The sequence below is a fragment of the Myotis lucifugus genome, unplaced genomic scaffold (assembly GCF_000147115.1).
Source record: "Myotis lucifugus unplaced genomic scaffold, Myoluc2.0 scaffold_15, whole genome shotgun sequence".
Classification (NCBI taxonomy): domain Eukaryota; kingdom Metazoa; phylum Chordata; class Mammalia; order Chiroptera; family Vespertilionidae; genus Myotis; species Myotis lucifugus.
In genome coordinates this window covers 14,310,455-14,336,924 of record NW_005871063.1, presented here as the reverse complement: position 1 = coordinate 14,336,924, position 26,470 = coordinate 14,310,455, and the positions used below count along the sequence as shown (strand labels likewise).

At 35.7% G+C, this 26,470-nt stretch overlaps 1 protein-coding gene across 1 annotated transcript in view; it reads right to left on the bottom strand.

Moving 5' to 3' along the window:
• ABCB5 (ATP binding cassette subfamily B member 5) overlaps window positions 1-26,470 on the bottom strand; it is an 86,303-nt gene that overhangs the window by 34,909 nt on the left and 24,924 nt on the right. The window contains exons 11-16 of the mRNA XM_006085063.1: window positions 20,798-20,923; window positions 19,071-19,274; window positions 15,453-15,623; window positions 5,206-5,367; window positions 3,261-3,398; window positions 542-685 (exon numbers count right to left, since the gene is read on the bottom strand). Of these exons, the coding sequence (XP_006085125.1) occupies window positions 542-685; window positions 3,261-3,398; window positions 5,206-5,367; window positions 15,453-15,623; window positions 19,071-19,274; window positions 20,798-20,923 (945 nt within the window). The remainder of the gene's footprint in view (window positions 1-541; window positions 686-3,260; window positions 3,399-5,205; window positions 5,368-15,452; window positions 15,624-19,070; window positions 19,275-20,797; window positions 20,924-26,470) is intronic.

Here is a 26,470-nt window from a genome sequence, read left to right as displayed (position 1 = left end):
TTGCACATGTCCCTAGAAATTGTTCCTAAAATTGGTAATTATACATGTACATATTGGCATCTATGTTGATTAAGGCATAATTGTGCAAATCTGGGAGAATGAAAACTTAACATAGCTCTAGTAAAATCCTTGAATCCATCAACTTTCCTTGGTCCCTCAGCACAATCTAAAACTCTTTTTTCCTCTCCCTGATCTGGCTGTTAATAAAAAATGGCCATTGTTTTGAACAGTTGAAAGAAGAGCAGTTGTATTTGTCTATTTTATTGCTTCAATGCTTTGGAATGCTGATACAGCACTGGAGTCAAAATTAGAACACAAAGCAATTTATTTACTGATTGCCCAGTCAACAAGTTCCAGCCAAAAACGTCACAATAGTGGCTGGTTTGTTCCCTGAGAGCATTAGTTAACCTTTTTGTCATGGATCCCACAGTAGAGGGGACCCCAATTTTCCTCTTGCTGGATCAGAGTACAACAGGTCTGTTCTCTCAGGCCACACTTTGTTTATAATTGTTGAGACAATTAGCAAATTAGTTTTACTTACAGTTATGATTTTTGCAAAGATGATGGAAAATATTGGATGAACAGTTCCATTTAGAACAGAAGCCAATGTCCCCAGAACTACAGAAGGCCATTCAGACTTGTTTAATTTTAAAATTTTTAATAGTGAAGCTTCAGGGAGACCTGTCTGTAAATAAAATACCTTGGTTAAAACCCCAGTTTGAGAGCATAATGGAACCTAGGGAAGTTAGCAATCTTAAACAGACCGATAATGTAAAATATCAAATACAACAGGTGAATCAGTAGAAATAATTTTTCTTAGAAAGATTTCGCTGCCCATATTACTGGTGATAACCTCAAAACAAAGGAATCTTGCTTAAAAGTGACTATTTGTGCAACTTCTCCTTTTGGCATTTCACTCAGTTGCTACCATTAAAAAGTTCAAATTAACCCACATGTTTTGATAGCTAAGACTCATAGAGGAAATAATATGTATATTTTTCTTTACTCCTATTAAACTGTATGAATGTCATTCTCAGAGAATAGGAATTCCTTCCTCTTCCATTTTCTGTTTGGTATAATTCACTAGTAAAACCACTTGGGCATGGAGTTTTCTTTATAAAAAGGTTTTAACTACAAATTTAATTTCGTTTTAATAGATATAATATTATTCAAGCTATTACATTGTTTTGAGTAGGCTTTGGTAGTTTGTGTCCTTCAAAGAATTTGTCCATTCCATCAGAGTTGTAGTATTTGTTTGCAGAAATGTTTTCATATGATTGTATTATTATTATTTTAATATCTGTAGTTTCTGTGGTAATGTCATCACTCTAATTCTTTTTTTAAAAAATATATTTTATTGATTTTTTACAGAGAGGAAGGGAGAGAGATAGAGAGTTAGAAACATCGATGGGAGAGAAACATCGATCAGGTGCCTCCTGCACATCTCCCACTGGGGATGCGCCCGCAACCCAGGTACATGCCCTTGACCAGAATCGAACCTGGGACCCTTCAGTCCACAAGCCGACGCTCTATCCACTGAGCCAAACCGGTTTCGGCTCTAATTCTTAATATTGGTAATGTGTGTCTTCTTTCTAAGTTTTACTTGCTTAGTCAGTCCAGAGGTTTTTCAGTTTATTGATGTTCTCAAAGAACCAGCTTTGGAATTCATTGATTTTCTTCTTTGTAGTTATTCTTTTCCTTTTAGTGTTTTAAGGGGGAAGTTTATTAGTTTATTAATTTGAGATCTTTTTTATATATAATACAGGTGTTTAGTAGTATACATTTCTTAATATCTTTTTGTGCTTCATTTGAAATTTTCATTTTGTTTAGTTAAAAATACTTTTGAATTTCTCTTTTGATTTTTTCTTTGATCCATGCATTATTTAAAACTGAGTTATTTAACTTCCAAAAATCCCTATCTACTTTCTGTTCTTGATTTTTTATTTAATTCTATTTTGGTCAAGTAATATACTTTGAATTACCTGAATTTTAAAAAATTTATTGAGACTTGTGTTATGGTCCAGTATATGGCCTATCTTGGTAAATGTTTCAGGTAAATTTGAAAAGAATGTGTATTCTTCTATTGATAGGTCTAGACTTTTATAAATGTCTAGTAGGTCAAGTTGGTTGACAGTACTATTAACACCATCTCTATCTCTATTGAACTACTGTTTATTTGTTCCATCAATATTTAAAAGAGGGGTGCTTTTGAAATCTCTGAATATAATTGCAAATTTATCTATTTCTCTCTTCAGTTCTTGGTAAACTGATCTTTTTGCTCTAAAATTTACTTTGATGGCCATTAAAATCACAGTCCATCTTCAACTGATATATATCATTTAAGAACCTGTAAATAGGATACTTCCATTTTTTCTTCCTGCTCTTTCTGATGGCTCACCGAGAACATTCCTGCAGGGTGAACTCTTTTCTCCGTTCTGCCTACAGTTTTCTGAGAGCTAGGTGCCTGTTTTCTCATGTGTTTGGATACCAAGTGCTTTCTCCAGTTCTTCGCTTGGCCAATAAAGGTGTAACCATGGGGACCAGATAGCACGGGCCTGTTTCAGCCAGATCACTGATGCCTGCAACCTCCTGCACACAGCTTTGTTCACTTGGGCAAGGAGTACTTTTTCTCATGCTTGCTTCCCCACTCCTACCCCCAGGCTCTCCGCTAGTCCAGATCACCCTGCTGTAACCCTCTTTACATCCTGTACCACTCAGTACTACTCTATTCAATTTCCAATTTACCTCACTCATTTCAGCCTCCTTTCTCTTAACATGCCCAGGATGCACTTTGGGCCTCAATGCACACTCTGAACATTTTCCTCACTCTCTCTGGTTGTGCCCTGGAATTAGAGGACTAGACCCTGTATATGCTGGTGCTTATCTATGTCCTGGTAGTGGGGTATCTGGGTCTTTATATAACCCAAATTAATTCTGAACATCACTGGTAGTATCTGTACTACAATTCCTGAGCCACTGTTTTAACCCACAGTTTGCCTCATAGGAAAGAAAGAATAATGTAACATTCTCATGAGCTTCCTTGTCTGCATAATGGCTTCTGACAAAAGTGCGGGCTTATTTGAGGGCCTCTTTCTTACAGTGTCATAGTGATGCTACAGTAAAGTTTGGGAAAGAGTTTGTTTTATAAATTTAGTGCTATAGTAACATTTTATCATAAATGCATTCTAAATATTGTACAGATTAAATAAAAATTCATTGGAGAACATGTGGGTAAACTTGTTGATAGTTGAACCCATTACCTCTTTATGTTGAGTAGATTCCTCAGACTTGTCAGTAAACTGTGACTTGATGCTATTCATGGAGCACAGAGGAGCTGAACTGGTATTTTTTTCAGAATATGCCACTGATTTCATCTGTTCATCAGCCTTTTTAATATCCTTAAATGACATACAGGTTACCATTAGACTAATGCCTTAAAAATTCAAAGAAACTTTATTAAACATACCTCTAAACCAGTGGTTCTCAACCTTCTGGCCCTTGAAATACAGTTCCTCATGTTGTGACCCAACCATAAAATTATTTTCGTTGCTACTTCATAACTGTAATGTTGCTACTGTTATGAATTATAATGTAAGTATCTGATATGCAGGATGGTCTTAGGTGACCCCTGTGAAAGGGTCGTTCAACCGCCAAAGGGGTCGCGACCCACAGGTTGAGAACTGCTGCTCTAAACAATATTGCCTCTGTTATTGAAAGTGGTATATTCTTATGCAGGTCTTGCTGAAGTTTTCAGGCTTCATAAAGAGCAAGTCCAACTTATACTAAAATGTTAGTGAGTGACAATGACTTACTGTGCCTTCCCCACACCCCCTGCCTCTCCCTAAAGATCTGTATAATTAACTGGAGAAAACAATGCCTTAATCCAAAACAATTATTCCACCAGCAGGGGCAGATCTTAGTTAAAGGAGCTTTGTGAGGGAGATGACTCAAAGATACTCTTTCCGATCCCTTCTTCCTAGCTTTTTGGGGAGCTTATAATTTTCTAACATGTAGCTAGGCACTTAAATGTGAGGCTGGTCCTGAGTCTCAGGAAGATCTCAGGAGAATAATACATTCCAAGCCTGCCACTGCTGCCCATTCCAAATTGATTAAAAAGCAAAAGTGGTGGGGCCAGTTCATAAACAATAAGGAGTTCCAAAAATATCAAGTTAAACTTAATGGAACTGTTTAATCCATAGGACAGGATGAAGTTCTAAACCAGAATGCTCTAAGTCTAGTTTTGTTTTTCTTGCTACTCAGAGAAATGAAACCAGCTTTAATGAAGTAAGGAGCTAGATATTGTCTGCTCATCTGAGTGGTGTGAGTAAATAAATTTGACTTCCCTGAGAAGAGAGGAGAGGAAGGGAAATGGGACAGAACTGAGGAGCCTAGTCAGGGTGATTGTGGCCCAGATCAGGGTGGGGAGTAGAGATGAAAGACATAGGTGGATTTAGGTACAAAGGAGAATATACACATGAAAGGCTTCCCAGGGACACTGATTCTTTGACAAGCTTAACAACTGTTAATCAGTCATTTCAAAGTACAATGAACTTTAACCAGTCCTATACTATCCTAACATCTTTAATCAGACATTCTTTTGTGCTATCACTTTCTTTCCCCCACTATAAATTTCTGTACTAAGAAAGAAAGCTTTTATTTGGCTTTTTTATTCTTCAGAAGATATTTACTTTGTGACAAGTTTAAAGTAACATTTTGACCTCTTTTAATAATAAATTTTTCTAAAAAGGTGCTCTAACAGGACAAAGACAACTTCTTTTCCTGAGAAGGCTGCTAGACAAAATAAGTTTTGGTATGTCTATCTGTTTTTATTTCATTTTCATGTGGAAACTCACTAAATGAATATGTCTGCAAATAATCATGCATGTTCAAGACAAATAACTACAGCATTAATCTCCATGGTTTGAACTTTTCTGAAAAGTTTCATTGGATAATGCTAATGCTAGTAATCATAATATAATAAAATTTATGTCAATAATAATTCAAAGCACTGTATATGAACGAATCAATTTAGTACTCACAGGAATTCATGAATAAGTTACTATTATTTTCCCCATTAGAGATTAGAAAACTGAGGCAAAAAATTTTTTTAAATAACTTAGTCAAGGACTAAAATGATTAAATTGCAGAGTTGGGATTCTGGTTAAAAAAAAAAAACACCCTGCTAACATGTCACGTAAACATTACCTGTGACATTGCAAGTGAATAATATAAACTTTGTTTTGCCATTAGTTCCGCATGTGTTCCTTTTTCCACCACCACCCCATCTTTTATGGTCACAATCAGATCTGCAGTTCGAATAGTGGAAAGTCGATGTGCTACCACAATTGTAGTCCGACCTTTGCTTGCCTACAAAACAATAAATACAGAAACAATATAAAATTAATAGAATAACAAACTCTTCAATATTCAAGAAAACTATTTGTCATATATTTTAAATGTCAGAGAATGTTACTTTGGATATAGACATTTGGAAACACTGATGCATTAGGAAGGCCAATGAAAATTAAAATAAGAAGGAAGTCATAAAGTTAATTAGATTCCAGATTGGTGGATTTATAAAACCATGGTATCTTAGAACTAGAAAGGAAACTAAAAGCCATTTAATCTGAGTCGCCTAACAGCTCTCTGGTTATTAGTAACTAACAGTAACTAGGTAGCCTGATCAGTGTGGCTCAGGGGATTGAGCATCATCCCATGCACCAAGAGTTGACCGGTTCGATGCCCGGTCAGGGCACATGTTGCCAGGTTGTGGGCTTGATCCCCTGTAGGGGGTGTTCAGGAAGCAGCTGATCAATGATTCTCTCTCATCATTAATGTTTCTATCTCTCTCTCCCTCTCCCTTCCTTTCTGAAATCAATAAAAATATATTTTTTAAGCATTTAAAAAGTAACATTAACTTAAACTCACTATTTCTCATGCTCTTCATCGCTAGAATGGGGATATTTCTTAACTAGGTGGGTACAGATTTAAGGTAATGTGTTTTTAACTTTTTTACAAATAATATATACATATGGAAAAGTACACGTATGTGTATAAATCAATGCACTTTCACAAACTGAATAGATCCAGATGTATAGTACCCAGATTAAGAAACAGATCAGCTGAGCCTCTCTCAGGCTCTCTTCCAATCACTGTTGCCCAGCTCACACACACCAATGGTAATCACGATCCTGACTCCTAACAGCATAGATTCATTTTGATTTCTTTTGGTATTTTATATAAATGGAAGCATAATGTTAAACAAAAACACCCAGTCATAGAAGGGTATATGACTGGGTGTTTTTGTTTAAGATTATGTTTTTGAGACTCATCTATTTTGTTGTATATAATTGTGAATCATTCATTCTTATTGCTGAATTCTATTGTGCAAATATACCACAATTTATTTACCCATCCTATGTTGATTGACATTTGGGTAGTTTCAGATTTCTTCCCATAAAGGTTCTTATACATGTTTATTTGGTGAACATATGTTACTAGTTATATACCTAGAAGAATTAATGAGTCATATGCTTAGCTTTTCAAAGTGGTTGTCCCAATTTATAAACCTCCAAAAGTGCAGGAGAATTTTGGTTACTAGTGCTATCATATTGTGGCTTTTATTTGCATTTCCCCTTTGACTGATAAAGTTGAACAACATTTTATTTGGTTAGTGACAATTTGGATTGTAAATTGTAGATTTTTGCTCATTTTTTTTTCTATAGGAACTGTCTTTTTCTCATCGGTTTTCAGGATTCTTTATATATTCTATATATGAGTACTTTGTCGGATTCTATGTTTTACACTTATGTTTCCCCTCTAAATGGTTGTCTTTTCACTTTCTTAATGGTGTTTTTTATGAATATAATTAAAAAATTTTAGTGATCAGTTTATGATTTTTTGTGTCCTATTTAAGAAATCTTTACTCCAATGTCATGTGGATGTTTTTCTATCTTTTACCTTACAATCTTTATCATTTGTGTTTCATATTTAGATCTATACTTCATTGGAAATGAATTGTATGTGATGTCACGTAGGAATCAATGTACATTTTCCCCATACAGTGGTACCCCTTATTGAAGGTTTCACTTTTTATGATTTCAGTTACCCTGAGTCAACTGTGGTCTAAATATATTAAGTGGAAAATCCAGAAATAAACAATTCAAAAGACATTTTGAGAGAGACTGCATTCATATGACTTTTATTACAGTACATTGTTGTAACTGTTTTATTTTATTATTAGTCATTGTTATTAATCTCTTACTGTGTCTAATGTAAATTAAACTTTATTATAAGTACTAGAGGCCCAGTGCATGAAATTCATGCAAAGGTGGGGGGAAGGGGTCCCCTCAGCCCAGCCTGCACCATCTCCAATCCACATTGGACTGCTGGCTCCTAATTGATCACCTGCCTGCCTGCCTGGTTGCCCCTAACTGCCCCCCCCCCCGCCCCCGCTGGCCTGATCACCCCTACCTGCCCCCTGCTGCTAGCCAGATCGCTCCCATCTGCCCCCTCCCTGCCAGCCTGGTCGCTCCTAATTGCCCCTGTTGCCAGCCTGGTCACCCCTTACTGTCCCCCCTACTGGCTTGGTCACCCCCAACTGCCCCTCTGCCAGCCTAGTCACCCCTCACTGCCCCCCTGCCAGCCTAATTGCCCCCAATTGCCCCCCCTGACAGCCTGGTCACTCCTAACTGCCACCCCCTGCTGGCCTGATCGCCCCTCACTGCCTCTGCATGCTGGCCTGGTCGCCCCCAACTGCCCCACCCTGCCGGCCTGGTCGCCCCTCACGACCCTCTGCCGGTCTGGTCACCCCATGCAGCAAAACCCTTTTAGCAAGTGAAAGAACATGTGGAAACTTGATATATTTAAATAAACCATACCAATTAATGGTGGCTGCTCTGTTTGAACGGACTGTGGGGGAACTAACTCGATCTCCCCACCTTCTTCTACTCCTCAAGAGGCTCCTGGAAAACCCTAGTCCCCACTACTCCAAGAATACAGTCTGAAAAACCTCTCACTACTTTTTTTTTTTTTACAATTTTCCACCTCTTTTAGCTACCAAATTTAAATTGAACATCTGCTATGAGAAGGTCTCTATGGTAGTTATATGGGAAACATGGAATTTCTGGTGTTTTAACTACCTCACTATGATGTCAAAAGCCATTGGCTTGGTCAACACTGGTTCCAATGTCAGGTCACTATACCTTTCTAAGAATACTTTCTCTTTTGTAAAATGGGATGACAAAAAGCAAAATGTCAGGCACTTAAAGCCACCATACTTAAGTGACTCATCTATTCCTCGAACCCTTCCTTTCAACTTCTAGGAATCTACTCATGTGAATATATGTATGCCTTTAGAAAGGAAAACACATTCAATATCTACACTCTTTGCTGAGATGAGACCATGTGTACAAAGAATAATATTCTGTAGTTCTTTTTATAGCCTGAAATCTCACTTCTCAATTCTAAATAACTTAGCAATAAGTTAGTTAATAAGTTAGCAATTGGCAATAATAAAAATAATTTATAGTCATTTAATACCTTTCTCCTTCATTCAACTTTATTAACAAACTAATATTTGTGAATAAATTTCCAAGAAAAAGTAAATGATGAAGTAGTGGGCAAGAAGAGAAAAATGCTAAAATAGCTCATCTTTCTTTTAGTAATATCATACTTATGCCAGAATGATGACCAAGAAATAATACATTATAAATAATCTTATTTGGTAGCAATTATATAAAATCAATATCTTATATATAGAAGTTTTCCTTATTTGTGAGGGAGGACAAAACTTAGGAATAATTTAAATTTATAGAAATCACTAAGATACTTATCCATATTATGAAAAATATTTTGCTATATTTTTAAAGCTTTTCATTTTATTTTTAAGACTTAGAAATATCCTGATAATTAATAATTTAAATTCATTTGTAAAAGAAAAATCCAATATATATATATGCAGTTTAAGGGAATAAAAGTGCGTCTATTATAAGCCTACATGAGAGCCTCGTTTGGGGTATGGCTTGAGTTTCTCTCCCAAAAGGGCAGAGTGGTTGTGGGAAGAGACTAGATTGTTGTTTTTAAATGCTGGTAAAATATGTATAACATGAAATTTCTGATTCTAAACATTTTTAATGGTAGGGTCCTTCCAGATCTGAGAGGCTAATTTCTTTTGTATCACTTTTCTTTTATACTCAGGCTTAGATAGCTATTTTTTTTTCCTGTAGTAAAATAGACATAACATAAAATTTTAACCATTTTTAAGTGTATAATCAAGTACATTCACCACTACCATCTTTTTTTTTTAAATTTTATTTCTTGAAGTATTACAAAGAGTATTACATATGTCTCCTTTTTCCCCCCCTTGACATTTCCCCGGCCCACCACTACCATCTTAAGAACTTTTTCTTCATCCCTTACTGAAACTCTGTACCCTTCATACCATAACTCTCTATCCCCCCCTTTCTCTCAGCCCCTGGTAACCTCTATTTTATTTCTGACTATAAATTTGACTATTTTATCTCATTAAGTATAATCATACAAACTTGTTTTTCTTCATTCCTCTTATTTCAATTAGCATAATGACCTCAAGATCTATCCATATTGTAGCATGTGTCAGAATTTCATTCTATTATATGTGTACACCAAATTTTGTTTATCCATTCATCTGTTGATGGACATTTGAGTTGTTTGTACTACCTTTTGGCTATTGTAAATGATGCTACTATGAATATTGTTATACAAATACCTGTTTGAGTCACTACTTTCAATTTTTTTGTGTGGTATATGTCCAGAAACAGAATTGTTGTTCATATAGTAATTCTATCTATATATATAAAAGGCTAAGTGACCGACCGTCTGTCCAACCATCTGACCGACTGATTGGTTGGTACATATGACGTGCACTGGCAATTTAAAAATAAACGTTGACTCGCACATGTGTAATACATATAAAGCTCTTGCTGGCACCAATCACACGAGTGTGTTTTGATCTGTCATTGTTGATCATGAATTTGGTTGTTTTTGTTGACATTCTGAGAAATTTTGGATATACTCGATGGAGATTTTCACACGTATTTGAGTGATGATTCCATCAATTCAACGGATGATACTGAAAAAGAAAATTTTCCCATCGAATTTCTTAATAGTGTTACTCCTTTGGGAATGCTGTGTCATAAATTAAAATTGAAAGCAGGTGCCATCATCATGCTACTGAGAAATCTTCATAGTAAATGGGATCTTTGAAATGGTACTAGGTTTATTATCAAAGGTTGTGACCTAACATAATCAAAGCTGAAGTATTAACAGGATCTGCAGAAGGAGAGATTGTTCTGATTACAAGAATTGATTTATCCCTGTCTGACACTGGTCTCCCATTTAAATTAATTTGAAGACAGCTTCCTGTGATGCCAGCATTTGTGATGACTATTAATAAATCACAAGGACAAACTCTAGATAGAGTAGGAATATTCCTACCTGAACCCGTTTTCAGATATTGTCAATTATATGTTGCTTTCTCTCAAGTTCGAAGAGTGTGTGACGTTAAAGTTGTAAATACTTCATCACAAGGTAAATTAGTCAAACACTCTGAAAGTGTTTTTACTCTTAATGTGGTATATAGGGAGCTATTAGAATAAGTTTAATCAATTTATCAGTCATTTTTTTTATCAATGTTGTCTTTATATCATGTTTTTGTTATGTTTTTGTTGTTTTTATATCATGTCTTTCTTATTGTTATATCATCTTGTTATTGTTTATTAATCAATTTATATATTATTTTAATATACATTTTACTAATTTTCTTTCATCTCTGGCACTTCTTTTATAGAGAAAGGGCAAATAACAATATTAAAATATTTCTTCTAATTAATTTTCTCTCAATGTGCACGAATCCGTGCACCAGGCCACTAGTATTTAATAAGAGGCTAGTTTTGAACAGTGATCTGTATTCAGATTTTGCTTCAGTCCCTGGCAGATGTATAATTTTGATGCAGTGCAGCATGGAAGTTATGTGAATGAAGGCTGAATGTCTCAGTCCAGGTTCTGACTTCACTATTGCCCAAATGTACTTCAGTGTGTACATCAGTAAAGCAGGAGAATAAGTGTTCTTATCTCATTGGATTCTTTTTATAAAATATATTTTTATTGATCTCAGAGAGGGAGAGGGAGGTAGAAACATCAATGATGAAAGAAAGAGAATCATTGATCGGCTATCCCCTGCATGCTGGGGATCGAGCCCACAACCTGGGCATGTACCCTGACTGGGAACCGAACTGTCACCTCCTGGTTCATAGGTCAACACTTAATCACTGAGCCACACCAACTGGGCTCATTGGATTCTTAGCTATTATTATCCATTTATTCCTGTATTACACCTAAAATAATGATATATGAATGGCTTCAGGGAATCTATGAACCCTTTAATATTATTGTAAATCTCTGTGTATAAGTGCATTTGTAGATTTTTCTGAAGAGTCTCAATGGGGCACTGATCTATTAAAAGGGAAGAAGCACTACCCTAAAAGAAGTTAGTGGCCTATAATTTAACACCAAGCCTTACTAATGTGAGCTTGAATAAGCAGGTTTATAAAATATGCCATGATGCTTTGGGAATGAGGTAGTATCTTTATTACTTTTGTTCTCCTGGCTAAATTCCAGCCAAGGAAATTCCCTCGCAGAAATCCCCTTCTGTTCCCAATTATTATAGTGTTGCTACAAATGGTTAAAAGATAAAAAAAGAAAAAAAATCTAAAAAAAATCCTCAATATCATAGATAGCAAGATATGTAACTGACATAGATACACCAAAATATGTCTCTCTGTGTGTGCAATAATTAACCTAATTTCAACTTTGGGTAACCATTTCTTGGGGCTTAATTTAATAAAGTAACCCACCGCTTACTGTAATATACCAATTTTCTTATTGTTCAGTTCTCCAGGTAGTATAAATGTAAAGGCCCTTGGAGGAACACCAACCAAAGGCACATAATGGGAAAGAACAGTGATGATAAAGAAAAGCCCAAGAAGGTTGCAATAGAAGCAGTTCTATCTCTTCTAAGAATAAAACCGTGATGGAAACACTTCGCTCATAATTAGTAAAGGGCCTTTTTAAAGGTTCTCCACTGATGTGGTATAGCTGAACCTCTCTTAATAATAATTATTCCTTAGATTTGCATTCCACTTCTCACATTTCAAAGAGCTTTTACAAGTCTTATTCCCAAACCAGTGTGGGCTTCCTCTGCTTCCCTAGTGACCTCAAGATGTACATGCTGTGCCTCCTCACAGTGGGACAGCCTGGGAGCTTGCTGCATTGGCATGCCAGGTCCAAACCAGTAGCAGAGTGGAACCCATAGCCTGTGGCATTAACCTTTATCCATGGGCACTAGATTCTCTTCTTGAACAAGATTAATGAATCAAAACTAGTTTTGGGCAATTAAGAAATCCAGAAAAGGGCACTTCAGGTCTTGGAACTATTCTGTATCATACTCATTCAAAATCCTTTTAACAAATATTTATTACCTGTTTACTAAGGGCCAGTCATGGTTCTAGTGCTGGGGACACTACCGTTAATGAATCAAAGCCTTTGCCGCCAGGGAGTTGACATTCCAGTGGGGAAAGAGAGACAACAAAATAAATAAATACATACATGCACAGTATGTTAGCTGATGAAAAGTGCTATCACATGTTTAAGGAGCAGCCAATGTGGGGGAGAGTGGAAGGATATGAGTTTCCAGAACGAGTTTGGTACCTAATTCCAAAGAACTTACAGTAGCTTACTGTAAGGAGTTAGGTTTTTATTTAGAGTGAAGAGTGAGATAAGAAGTCACTGGAGGATTTGAAGCAGAAGCATGTCATGATCAAATTTGCACATTAATAGCATTACATGGCTCTGTGTTGAGAAAAGATTGAAGTGGGCATGGGCTGAAGCAGGGAGTTACATATTGCAGTAATCCTAGTGAGATCAAGAGTGATAGTTCCCTTATGTCCCTTTTTAATCAAAACCCATCTCCTGCTCCAGGAAACTATTGATATGATTTTTAAAAGTCATTACAGATTAGTTTTACTGGTTCTAGAACTTCATATAAAAGGAAGACAATGGGGTACTGGAGAGAAAGGGTTGGGAGGAATATGTGAAGGCTGGGCATGGAGAGATGCATCAGTAAGAAGAAATATTTTAATTTACCTATATTTTAACTCTCCTCTTCACCACGAGTCATTTTCCAATAAATTGAGGCATATATAATTAATTGAACCCAATTTACTGTGCTACATCACCCCATTTGTTACCATTTACCATTACCCCACAAAAGAACAAATACTGCTTAAAGCAGTTTCACATGTATACATCTCTACAATGTTGATTTAATACCCTGCTTTATAAACTGAAAAAACAGTAATAGCAATGAATTTTTTTAAAACCTTAAGAAAACCCATAATTCTGCCACACAACTTTTATTACTTTCATATATGTTGCCTTCATTTTTATTCACTTATACAACTATTTTATGTAATTGGAATCATAGTTTACAAATATTTTGCATTGTTCTCTTTTTACTTATGATGTAGATTTCATTTTAACCAGGAAAAAAATTGTGTATTAGTTTATCATGTTGCCAAGCAACTATTTATTTTTAAAGTTTAAACAAATGTTGTTGTTTTTTAAAATCCTTACCAGAAGAAATTTTTTCCATTAATTTCTAGAGAGAGTGGAAGGGAGAGAGGGAGAGAGGAAGAGAGAGAAACATTGATGTGAGACATGTCAATTGGTTACCTCCTGCACACCCTGACCAGGGCTGGGGATGGAACCTGCAACCCAGGTATGTGCCCTTGACCTGGAATTGAACCCATGGCCCTTTGATTCAAGGGCTGATGCTAACTACTTAGAACACAGGCCAGGGCTAAAGTTTAAATAAGTTTTGATTGCCTGAAGTGATTAATATACTGGATGAAAAGACAATGGAGATATTTAACCTTTAAACCAGTGGTCGGCAAACTGCGGCTCTTTGGCCCCTTGAGTGTGGCTCTTCCACAAAATACCACGTGCGGGCGCGCACGTACAGTGCGATTGAAACTTCGTGGCCCATGCGCAGAAGTCGGTATTTTGTGGAAGAGCCACACTCAAGGGGCCAAAGAGCCGCATGTGGCTCGCGAGCCGCAGTTTGCCAACCACTGCTTTAAACAATTCCTGAGCCTATTACAATATGTTTTTAAAAATCTTATATACGTATGTTAACTATACCTCAATACACCTGGAAAAAAGTCTTATGTAACTTAAAGAGATAGTTAAGTGTAATCCTTTTTAGTACATTCAAGCCCTAAGGAATGAAACGTCAACAATTCTGAACATAATTTGAGTGCATTCTATAGATAAGAGCCCTGTCCTAGATAATAAGTATAAAAAATGAATAAGCATTAGTCATGCCCTTGAGGGAATCACTGTTTCTTCTTCACCCAGTGAACCAAATTAGCAAAGTGTCCACAATAAACATGAATTTCCTTATCACTTGTTTATTTTATGAAAATAAAAAATATCACATGCAACATGTGACACACTCATCATGTGATGGAAACAAGGGTAAAAAACATATACCATCTGATTTGCAAGTTGATAATAGTAAGTAATAAATTTTTCAATAAGCAGTGAGCACTCTGGCTGCCAACAACCATTTCTGCTCCCACAAAGTCAATATTTAAAAAGTTTATCCTTTTCTTGAGAAAAAAACCCAGCACATTTTCAAACAAGGTCAAAGTAAAACGTGACATTAAGCCTTCTGAAGGGTTTGGAGGCCATGATTAAAAAGAGGGTTTGGCCATTGAAAAAGTATCTGATGGCTTCATACCACCACCGCCAACCACCCTTCCAGATGCAGTACAATTTGGTCAAGAGTCATGACTGCACTGTGGCCATGAAGCATGTGCAGCAGCTTGCAATAAGCAGGTCAGTATGAGGTCTGAGGGCCCAGGACTGTAGGGGTAGGATGGTTCAAGTGCAGGTCAAACCACACTGTATGCTTCTCTACTTGAGGTGAAATCAAATTAAAATGATACTCCAGGGCTGTCCTAAAGAAGTAAAGCTGTCAGAGAAGAGAATCCCATAGCTGTGTATGGAAAAGGCAAAGGTGAACATAGTTATAACCATGATGGTAGTAGTGGTGTGGGGTTACTATGGGGAGGTGGAAATGCAGACCCATGGGAATGAAGATTTATATAGGATGACTGCTTGGATATCAGTCTCAAATATATTTTTAGCACCAATTATAACATCTTCTTCTCTTCTCCATATCATTTCCTATAACCATCACATAACTGTTTAAAAGGGTGAACAAACTGCATGCATATGTTAAGGAGGGTACTAAACTTAATGAATAATGTACTATGGTACTATACTTTCTTGTATTTAAAAACAATGCTGAATAAGGAATATAAAAATTAGAAATATGTCTGCTCACTTACCTTTTCCAGTGCAGTTTGAACAACAGATTCGCTTTCTGTATCTAGGGCAGAGGTAGCTTCATCTAAGATCAGTATCTTTGGGTTTCGAACTAAAGCTCGAGCAATTGCGATTCTCTGTTTCTGTCCTCCACTCATTTGAGTTCCTTTTTCCCCTACTAAGGTATTAAATTTCTAATGGAAAATAGAAAAGAGTATAAAACAGAGGATAGCATGATCAATGATTAGAAAAGGAAATGACAAATAATCAGTTGTTTTAATACCAGCTTAATAACCAGTCTGGCTGGTTTTGACCTTTGATTTATTCTTTATAAAAATAAACAACTATTAAATTAAAAAGTTGAGTAAAGAGAGGACCTAAGAAAAATTTGGCTATGGATAAAAGAAATGAGAATATATGATATATCAAGGATTTTTAATAATTTGAATTTTCAAAGTTTTTAGGTAATTTTTAGAATATGTTGCTATCTTTAAAAGAACACATTAAAAGTATGTAATACAAAAACATACTTAACTACTATTAAAAATGTTTATTAGCAATTTAATGCATTACACACAATCTCTGTCCTGGATATTCTGAAAAAGAGTATGAAAAAGTTTACTGCAAAATAAACTTCCCCTCAAAACTTTTTTCAATTTAGGTCTTCTTTTACTTTTTTGGGGTATATACATGTTTAATCTGGCAAGATTGGTAGTTACTGTTCTTTTTTGTTATTTCTTCATCAGCTCTGCTATAATTTTACTGATTTTATTCATCTTATCAAAGTACCAGCTTTTGGTTTCAATGATTCCTTCTAATGTTTCTCCATTTTTTATTTTACTAATTGCTGCTCTAATCTTTATTATTTCCCTCCTTCTGCTTGCTTGGGGTTTGACTTGCTTCTTTTACTCTAGTTTCTCAAGTGAAAACTGAGTTTGTAGATTTTAGATTTTTTTTCTTTCCTAAAATAAGTATTTAATGCTATGTTTCTCCTAAGGCAGTGCTTTAACTGTATCCCATTATTGATACACTGCATTTTCATTTTTATTTAGATAAAAAGATTTTTTAAATTTTCCTTTAAATTTCCTTTTTGAGCTACAGATTATTTAGAGGTGGCCTATTTAAATTCAAATATTTGTGGATTTGTATTATTAATTCTTTTATGGGCATATTTTATATATTTTCTTTGAAATAGCAAAGCTATTAATTTTTATTTTAATGACCCAGAATATTGTTTATCTCAGTGAACATTTCATGTGCATTTGAGAAGAATGCATTCCATAATTATTAGAGTATTCTATAAATGTCAGTTAGAACTATTTGGTTGACAGTATTGTTCCGGTCATTCTATATCCTTGCTTTTTGCCTATTTGTTCTATTAAGTACTAGAGACTTCAGCTAAAATTGTGGATTTGTCTATTTCTCCTTTCAGATGCATCTTTTTTCTTTCTTTTTTTGTCCTCATTCATTTTGAAGCATTTCTGAGGTGCATAAACATTTAAATTGTTTTCTTGCCTGTTGATCATAGTTTTCTATTTCTTTGCATGTCTAGTTATTTTAGAACATGTACTCAATTCTGTGCATATGTTGGAGAGACTCTGAATTTGTTTTCTTATGAAAAAAATGTTGATTTTCATTCTAGTAGGTAATTCAGATATTGACTTAGCACCCTGAACGTGTGTAATCTTGGTTCTATGATTTGTTGGGAGTAAATCTGTAGTAAGTCTTGAAACTTGGCAGGACCCAACCTCCAAGTTATGTCTACTCTGGGGATCTTGTTATGGCTTGGTTTTAGAATTTGTTAGGGCAGGTCTAGAGCCAGCCTTACTCTAAGGTGTGGTCTTTACTCCTAACGTGTAGCTTTTATTGGTGTCTCAGCTACATGCCTGAGGTATTTAAAAGGTGTTAATGTGATCTCTCCATTCTGGCTGGGTTGTGCTTTCAACATCCCCACCATCCTGCTCAACTTCTAGCATCTCCATTCTCCTCTCAGCTTTGTATCAACTGCTCTCTGGTAAGCCTTGGATAGTGTTATACTCAAAGATTCCCCAGCGATATCTACATGGACCTCTGACCCCACCTCAACTCCACAGCTCTCTCACTTCCTCTACCTTTGTGTAAGCTGCTCTGTAATTCTGTCTTTCAGCTCAGTGGAACGACCATGTTCCGTCTGGATTCCACTTCCCAGAGATGGGGTCAGAAATTTGTTCCCAGGCAGAATGCTGCAAATTCCTGGACTTTCTTCATGAGCTTCCTTTCTCTCAGGAATCACAGTTTTATGCTACCTTTTATCCACTGCTGGGAAACAATTGTCCTATTTTAGCCAGACTTACGGTTGTTTATTGGAAAAAGCTAGCAAGTATTAGTTAATCCTAATATAATAATTAAAAATATATGTATATCACAGAGGTATCACAAAAGTAAGGTGGTTTTATTTTGAGCATAGCTTTTTCAAATATTTCACCTATCTAAATTAACCACTTTTGGAATTTTTGTTTATTATTGTGCTTATCCTTATTTCTCTGGGTTAACATGGCTGTGAAATTTAGTTTCCATCATCATAAGCCAATATCTTTAATTTGTTCTTTGGATTATATCTTAAAGATTTACTATTCTATTTATATCAAGGGACATTTTTGTATAACTATGAGACTTTTAGTAAAAGACAGTAGTAACTTAAGGGTATAATTTCAGAGGCACCAGAAAGTTCCCTAATTCCAAGTGGGAAACTGAAGATGACTGGTGTTTTGAGAAAAGGAAGTCATTGTAAGTCTCAAAAGGTCAAAGAAAGGAAATCTGTGTTTTCCTGAACCATAAGACAAAGAATGACCTCAAGTCTTTAATGAGTTTTCTGTCTTAATTATGATACTAGGTAATGGGGATAGGAGGTATTTACTAGCAAAACAAATTTTTATTTAAAAAAATAAACAAAATTATGATGCTTCATGGAGGGCAGTTTGTAAAACATACTCATTAAAATGAACTTTTTTGTTATTGTTTCCTTCAGGGATGGTGGAATTTTGTCTGTATTTTAATTTCAAATCTTATCCTTTCATATTTCACAGGGTACTCCCCACAACAATTTCAGTGATACTGATGAACAAATACTTTGAAAATGCAAATAAGTGGTTTTATAGCAATCAGTTCTAAATACCCATTAGGAAATGTCCTAATATCAAGATATTAGTTTATTATGTCTATTTCCAAGTATGATTTCACATTTTATGTCCAATATTAGCTCTATGTGCTTCTAAAAAACAATCATAGTTATTCTTTTGCCTAATCACAGAACAAATCTGAACATTTTGTGTGACATTCCCACTTTTAGCCACAAGATGGCCTTGCAAATCAACATTTTTGAGACATAATTTCTCTGCTTTGTCTCATATAATCTTTATTTTATTTTTTTCATTTACAGTGAGAACCAATTAGAACTAAATATGATTTTTAAAATTTATCTTTCAATTATGCATTTTTTTGGTTGTTACCATGCTCTCTCATTTATAGATGTTTCATTTAGGACAACTCAAAAATTAATCACATCTTCCTGCTCTGGAGAAGTTATTGCTTTTTTATTTCATTTTGGAATATTATAGTGCTTTAGCTCTATGCTAAGGATACAGGCTACATAGTGTACTTACATTGGGAAATTCCATTATAAAATCATAAGCATTTGCTTCCTTTGCTGCTTTTTCAATCTCTTCATCAGTCACGCCTTCTCGTCCATATTTAATATTGTTATTAATGGTAGTCCCAAACAAAACAGGTTCTTGGCTGACCACTCCAATATGTTCTCGATAATGCTGCACATTTAAAGTTCTGATGTCCTTCCCATCCACTGTGATCTGCCAATCCAAAGGAATGAGTCATGTGGTGATGCCTTTTACTTCACTGTTTTTAGTCTTTTTTTACTAGTCCAAAACATAAGCTGAGAAGCACAGGTTTTCAGGGGTCAAAGACTGACTATATTTTGATAAAATATTTATAGCATTTATATTGTTAAAAGACTTGTTCTGGTAGATAGGAACAAACAGAATATTAAAAAACAACAAAAACTGGCTTCAAATCTCGCTATGTCATCTAAATATCTTCATTCTAAGATCCACAAACTAGGTATTATATAGATATATACCCTGTCATTGTGTAGATACATGTAACAAACTTCAGTTTTGTTATTTTAAGACTGATGTGATCTTTCATTTTTTTCTAGGAAATATCCTTCCTTACTTCTCTTCAACACTCCATTCATTGCTATAAATAACTAGAGGCCTGTTGCATGAAAAGATTTGTGCAATAGGCCTTCCCTTCCCCTGGCTGCCGGCACCGGTTTTCCTCTGGCACCCGGGACCCAGGCCTTCGCTCCGGCCGGAGCCACCTTCAGTCTTCGCTCCGCTGCTTTGCACCTATGTATGCAAATTAACCTCCATCTTTGTTGGCGGTTAATTTGCATATCTCACTGATTAGCCAATGGGAGGCGTAGTGAAGGTACAGTCAATTACCATGTTTGTCTATTATTAGATAGAATAGTAAATTGTCTTCTCCAGAGATAGTACCATTACTTATTACCCCAACATACTCCAATGACAGAAGCCAATGTTTGATAAATATAACTTATAGAGTCTCTCTTTATTACCAACTCTGGTATTTTGTTTAGGCAAGGGTATTTTGTGCAACTGCTTTATATACAGAATGATTATCCAATAATTTACTCAACATTAGCATGGATACATGAGTGGGGTGTTAAAGACTCCAAATGAAAACTTACTTAGGAAGTCAAATTTAAATGAAATCAGGTTATTGGAGAGTAGATTTTCTTTTAAAAAGAACAGTTGAAATTGAATAGAAGCATTAAAAATTATGGTTCTGTGACTGTCACAGTCTCATTCTATATGCCATGTACAAGGGTGAGAAAATTAAGTGCAACATTATGGGTGACAGAAAAAAATGAGAGAGCATATTCTCTACAGATGTCATCCTTCTGGGATGTTTTGAGAAACTGAAATTCTTGGTAAGTTCTGGGTACTACAAAGTACTATGCTATTTTTCTCTACAGCATTTAATACCTACTATATAACTTATTTTATTTATTGTCTGTCTCTACTTATTAGAATGTAAACTTGATGAAGGCAGAGGTTTTTGTGCTTTGTTCATCAATGCATTCCCAAGACCTAGAACAGTGACTGGCACATAATAAGTGCTCAGAAATATTTATTGAATGAATGCATATGTAGGAAAGAAAACAATATTGTTTCTCTTGGAGCTCCACTGTTAAAAATTAAAAGTTAACATAGCCATAAGATCTTTGTAATAGGTGGTATTTCCAAATCTCACTGTGCAGACTCTGCATAATATTGGTAGGTGCACTTACAAAGCCGTCTTCGGGATCATATAACCTCTGCAGAAGTTGGACTGCTGTACTCTTCCCACTGCCATTGGGGCCAACCAAGGCTACTGTCTCTCCAGAATTAATCTTGAGATTCAGACCTTTCAGAATCTATTGGAATGTATGGGAAGAAATTCCATAAAACTAGGTTAAATGAAAATATGGTTTAATATTTTCAGAAATTTAATGTAATTTAACATAAAACAAATTCTTCAGTGGCTATTAAAAACAAATTTAGATCTTGTTTGTTTCACATACATATATAATAATAACCTACATAATTCTGGAAAATAAGAGTAAAAGAATCTCATCATTTCTCTATATAAAGAAGAAATATAAATAAGATTACTTATTAAATATTAATAGCCACAGCAAACTACATTTTCAGCTGAAATACTTTATATGAATTTCATGACTACCAAGTTAGTGAAAATTTTACCTTTAATTTGCAACAACTGAATGAAATCTTGCCAGATATCTTGGTGAGCTACTTAAGAAATTTCTTTTTTAGAATATATTTAACATTATTGCAAAATATATTCCAAAGTAAAACAACTGTTGAAACTTCTTAGGGACTCCCCTGAATGAGATTCCACCAATAGAAACCCTCCTTCTAGTGGTGGATCCCATGGAGACATTTCAGCTTAGGGGAAGCACTTTAAAATTTTCTCAATAACTGGGGGTTGAAACCAGTATGTAGTGTGTTCCAAGAACCTGCAAAGTGAGAGAAACCTCCCAAATGACAATAGCAATCCTGTTGAGAAATTCTCACCTATCTTTGCTTGCATTTGTATGTATTTAGCCCCAAGTATGGGAATCTTTCTTTGGATTCCCTTACTTTGATCTCCCCATTTGTAAAGAAACAGACCCTTTAAATACCCAAACATAAAACCTTCAAAGGGCCAAGCAGAGAAAAATTCTTTAAAGGAGGTGAGAAATCAGGACCCCCAGTGGGAGGACCTCCTGCCCCACCTGCACTTTTACTCTAGAGTAGGTTTCTGGGTTTCTGTTCTTTCCCTAGAAGAATTTGTGTTTTATTTAAAATGAGTGAACTTTTTCTTTTTAAAAATTCTCCAGCTTAACAAACAGAGCTATGTTTCAAAAGTTCATTTCAAAAATAGTTGTTTAAAACCCAGAGAGCACTTTACTCTGCAATATAATAGCACAATTGGTGCTTGTTTCCAGGAAGTTGCAAAATGGAGCCTCTTTTTATGTTAAGAAAGATGGGAGAAGACAGTACTACTGTAATAATGGTAACTGAGTAACAAGAAATTTTAAAAAAAGAGCGTTGAAAAAAGAATTTCAATCAAAGACTTAGAGAAAAATAAGAAAACAGGAGTAGGTAGATCTTTTTTGATGCAAATTAGATAGGGGGGCATTTGTCTATATACTTTAAAAGGCATTATAGTTTGATAATGAGCAATTTTATTAATTTCATTTAAAATCATGTCCTTTTTCTATGAAACCGTATTTGTTAGTAGTTACTCATTGCATTCTTTAACTACTTTTTTGGGGAAATACACAATAAATGAAAGGAGGAAGACAATAGAAGAGACATTTTCTCAAGAACGTGTCAAAGGCTGAATGACAGAAGAAGGATAAACTGCTGCGTGTGCATACATGAGTGTGTTTGTGTGTGTGTGTGTAAAAGTGAGAGGGAAAGTAACTGAGGCACATATGCTGGTGCAGTAAAAGTCCTAGGAAAGGAAGAAGTGAAAGGCTCAACCTGTTCATAATTCTCCGAGGTTAGAAAGTAGACTAAAATGAGTTATGCTGGGTGGGATAACATCCAGGGACCACCAATAGGTGGCACCATCAATCCAAGATATTTTGGTGTGCTCCCAAACCCAGAGTGAAGGAATCCCAAGGAGTTGAATATGCTTTAGTCAGCTGAGTATAGAAAAGAGGCTGCAAAATGTAACTAGCTCATCCAGAGTTATCTGTCTGTTACTGATCTTTCTTTCCTTCCTCCCCACCATTACCTCTTTCCTCTTTCTCTCTGTCTCTCTTTCCAAGTCTCTGAACAAAGTGGCTAATCTTGGCCAAACTGATCCCAGATTATTTTATAAGAGGAGATCTTAGCCAGTAGGTGGTAATATAAGAAAACTGTACAATTCTGTAATTAATTTTAACCCACCTTGACAGATTGTCTTGATGGATAACTGAAAGAAACATTTTTAAATTCCACAGTTCCTTCTATGCATTCCGGTTTATAACCTGTTGTTGAAAAATTATCTATAGCAGGTTCCTTGGAAAAACAAAGAGAATGCTATAAATCTTCAAAGGAATAAGTTGACAAATCTCTACTTTCTACAGTATAGTTTAAAGATGATTTTCTTTTATAATGTTTTCCTTTTTGCTTGAAGGGCATTGATTAGACATGGAGGTTTTAATAAAACATAATCTCCTTGTAGAAGAATTAAAACAAATTTCCATAGTCATTTGCCCAATATGAATTTTCCCCATCTTTTTGTTTTGTTTCCTTCTTGCAGCAATGTTAGTTATATTTCAAAGCAATCAGAAGTCTTACCTTGTCAATAACCTGAAAAATATTAAAGGCAGCTCCTCGGGCTATAGTGAAGGTTTCAAAGTTAGGGGCTGCTGTTCCAATGCAATAACTACTATGAATTACACTAAAGAAAACCTAAAAGAAAAAAAATAATATTTATCTTTCCTCAGTTATATAAGAGAGACAACAGAATAAAGTATATAGTTGGTTAAGACTCAGATATTAGAAAAATTATGTAGGAGAGAATAGAAGCTGCTGACAAATATAAAGGAAACAAGTCAATCCAAGTATATTTGGCCTTTTCCTGATGTGGAACAACTTTTGGTTGTCCCATAGTCCTGTCATTATCACCTGGGAAGTCTGAGCAGAAAAAGTGGCTTACAGAGGAGTGCCTGCCATACCTGAACCTGGTTAAGTGAGGAGGTGAGTTGCACTCCCCTCCTTGTTGGTTGACCCCTTGATCTTTAAAGAGAAGGATGTGTTTGATTTTACTAACTTAGAGACATTGTACTATTTCTGTCCAAACTCTTATGAACTCTTGCCTTATTGAACACCTGTGCATTTTCAGACAGACACATCTCTGCAAAAATTCAAATAAGGAAAGAACCCCACAAGCTAGGTACTGTTTTCCCTACTTATAGATGAGGAAACTGAGGTATAGCAAGTCATTTGCCTAAGTCACATATAAATTCTTTTTTTTTTTGTTTTTTTTTTTAATATTTTTTTTATTTTTCGCTTAAAGTATTACAAAGGGTATTACATAAGTGTCCTTTTTTTTTTCCCCCGCCCTTGACACACCCCTACCCTCCCTTACCCCCCAGTGTCTTATGTCCATTAGTTATGCTTATATGCATGCATACAAGTCCTTCGGTTGATCTCTTACTCCCCTCCCTCCTGCCCCCCAACTCTCTCTGGCCTTCCCACTGCAGTTTGGCAATCAGTTTGAGGCAGCTCTGCCTCTGTATCTATTATTGTTCAAAAGTTTGTAATGGTCTTTATTATCCATGAATGAGTGAGATCATGTGGTATTTTTCCTTCATTGACTGGCTTGTTTCACTTAGCATAATGCTCTCCAGTTCCATCCATGATGTTGCAAATGGTAGGAGTTCCTTCTTTTTAACAGCAGCATAGTATTCCATCGTGTAGATGTACCACAGTTTTCTAATCCATTCATCTACTGATGGGCACTTAGGCTGTTTCCAGATCTTAGCTATGGTGAATTGTGCTGCTACGAACATCTGGTTACATATATCCTTTCTGATAGGTGTTTCTGGTTTCTTGGGGTATATTCCTAGTAGTGGGATCACAGGGTCAAATGGGAGTTCCATTTCCAATTTTTTGAGGAACCTCCATACTGCCTTCCATAGTGGCTGCACCAGTCTGCATTCCCACCAGCAGTGCACAAGTGTTCCTTTTTCTCCACATCCTCTCCAGCACTTGTCGTTTGTGGATTTGTTGATGATGGCCATTCTGACAGGTGTGAGATGGTACCTCATTGTTGTTTTGATTTGCATCTCTCGGATGATTAGTGACTTTGAGCATGTTTTCATATGTCTCTTGGCTTTCTGAATGTCCTCTTTTGAAAGGTGTCTATTTAGATCCTTTGCCCATTTTTTGATTGGATTGTTTATCTTCTTTTTGTTAAGTTGTATGAGTTCCCTATAAATTTTGGAGATTAAGCCCTTATCAGATATGACGTTGGCAAATATGTTTTCCCAAGAGGTGGGTTTTCTTGTTGTTTTGTTGATGGTTTCTTTTGCTGTGCAGAAGCTTTTTATTTTGATGTAGTCCCATTTGTTCAGTTTCTCTTTAGTTTCAACTGCCCTAGGAGCTGTATCAGTGAAGAAATTGTTTTGGCATAAGTCTGAGATTTTGTTGCCTTTGTATTCTTCTAGAATTTTTATGGTTTCCTGTCGTACGTTTAAGTCCTTTATCCATTTTGAGTTTATTCTTGTGTATGGTGTAAGTTGGTGGTCTAGTTTCATTTTCTTGCATATATCTGTCCAATTTTCCCAACACCATTTATTGAAGAGACTATCTTGGCTCCATTGTATGTTCATGCCTCCTTTGTAAAAAATTAATTGAGCATATTGGTTCGGGCTAATTTCTGGACTCTCTATTCTATTCCACTGGTCTATATATCTGTTCTTGTGCCAGTACCAGGCAGTTTTGAGAACAGTGGCTTTGTAATACAGTTTGATATCTGGCATTGAGATCCCACCTACTTTGTTCTTTCTCAGGATCGCTGCAGCTATTCGGGGTCTTTTTTTATTCCAGATGAATTTTTGGAGAGTTCGTTCTAGATCTTTGAAGAAGGCCATTGGTATTTTAATGGGAAGTGCGTTGAATTTATAGATTGCTTTGGGTAGTATGGACATTTTAATGATGTTGATTCTACCAATCCAAGAACATGGTATGTTCTTCCATCTGTTTATGTCTTCCTCTATCTCTTTTTTCAGCGTCCTGTAGTTTTCTGAGTAGAGGTCTTTAACCTCTTTAGTTAAGTTTATTCCTAGGTATCTTAATTTTTTTGGTGCGATGGTAAATGGGATTGTTTTTCTAATCTCTCTTTCTGAAAGTTCACTATTGGTGTATAGAAATGCCTCAGATTTCTTGGGGTTAATTTTGTATCCTGCTACATTGCCAAATTCATGTATTAAGTCTAGTAGCTTTTTGATGGAGTCTCTAGGGTTTTGTATGTATAATATCATGTCATCTGCAAATAAGGACAGTTTTACTTCCTCTTTTCCAATTTGGATGCCTTTTATTTCTTCTTCTTGCCTAATTGCAATGGCTAATACTTCCAGTACTATGTTGAACAGGAGTGGTGAGAGTGGGCATCCCTGTCTTGTTCCTGTTCTTAGGGGAAATGGTGTTAGTTTTTGACCATTGAGTATGATGTTGGCTGTGGGCTTGTCATATATGGCTTTTATTATGTTGAGGTATGATCCTTCTATTCCCACCTTTCTGAGAGTTTTTATCAAAAATGGGTGTTGGATTTTGTCGAATGCTTTTTCTGCATCAATTGATATGACCATGTGGTTTTTTTCTTTCAATTTGTTTATGTGATGTATCACATTTATTGATTTACGGATGTTGTACCATCCTTCCTCTCTCTGGGATAAATCCTACTTGGTCATGGTGTATGA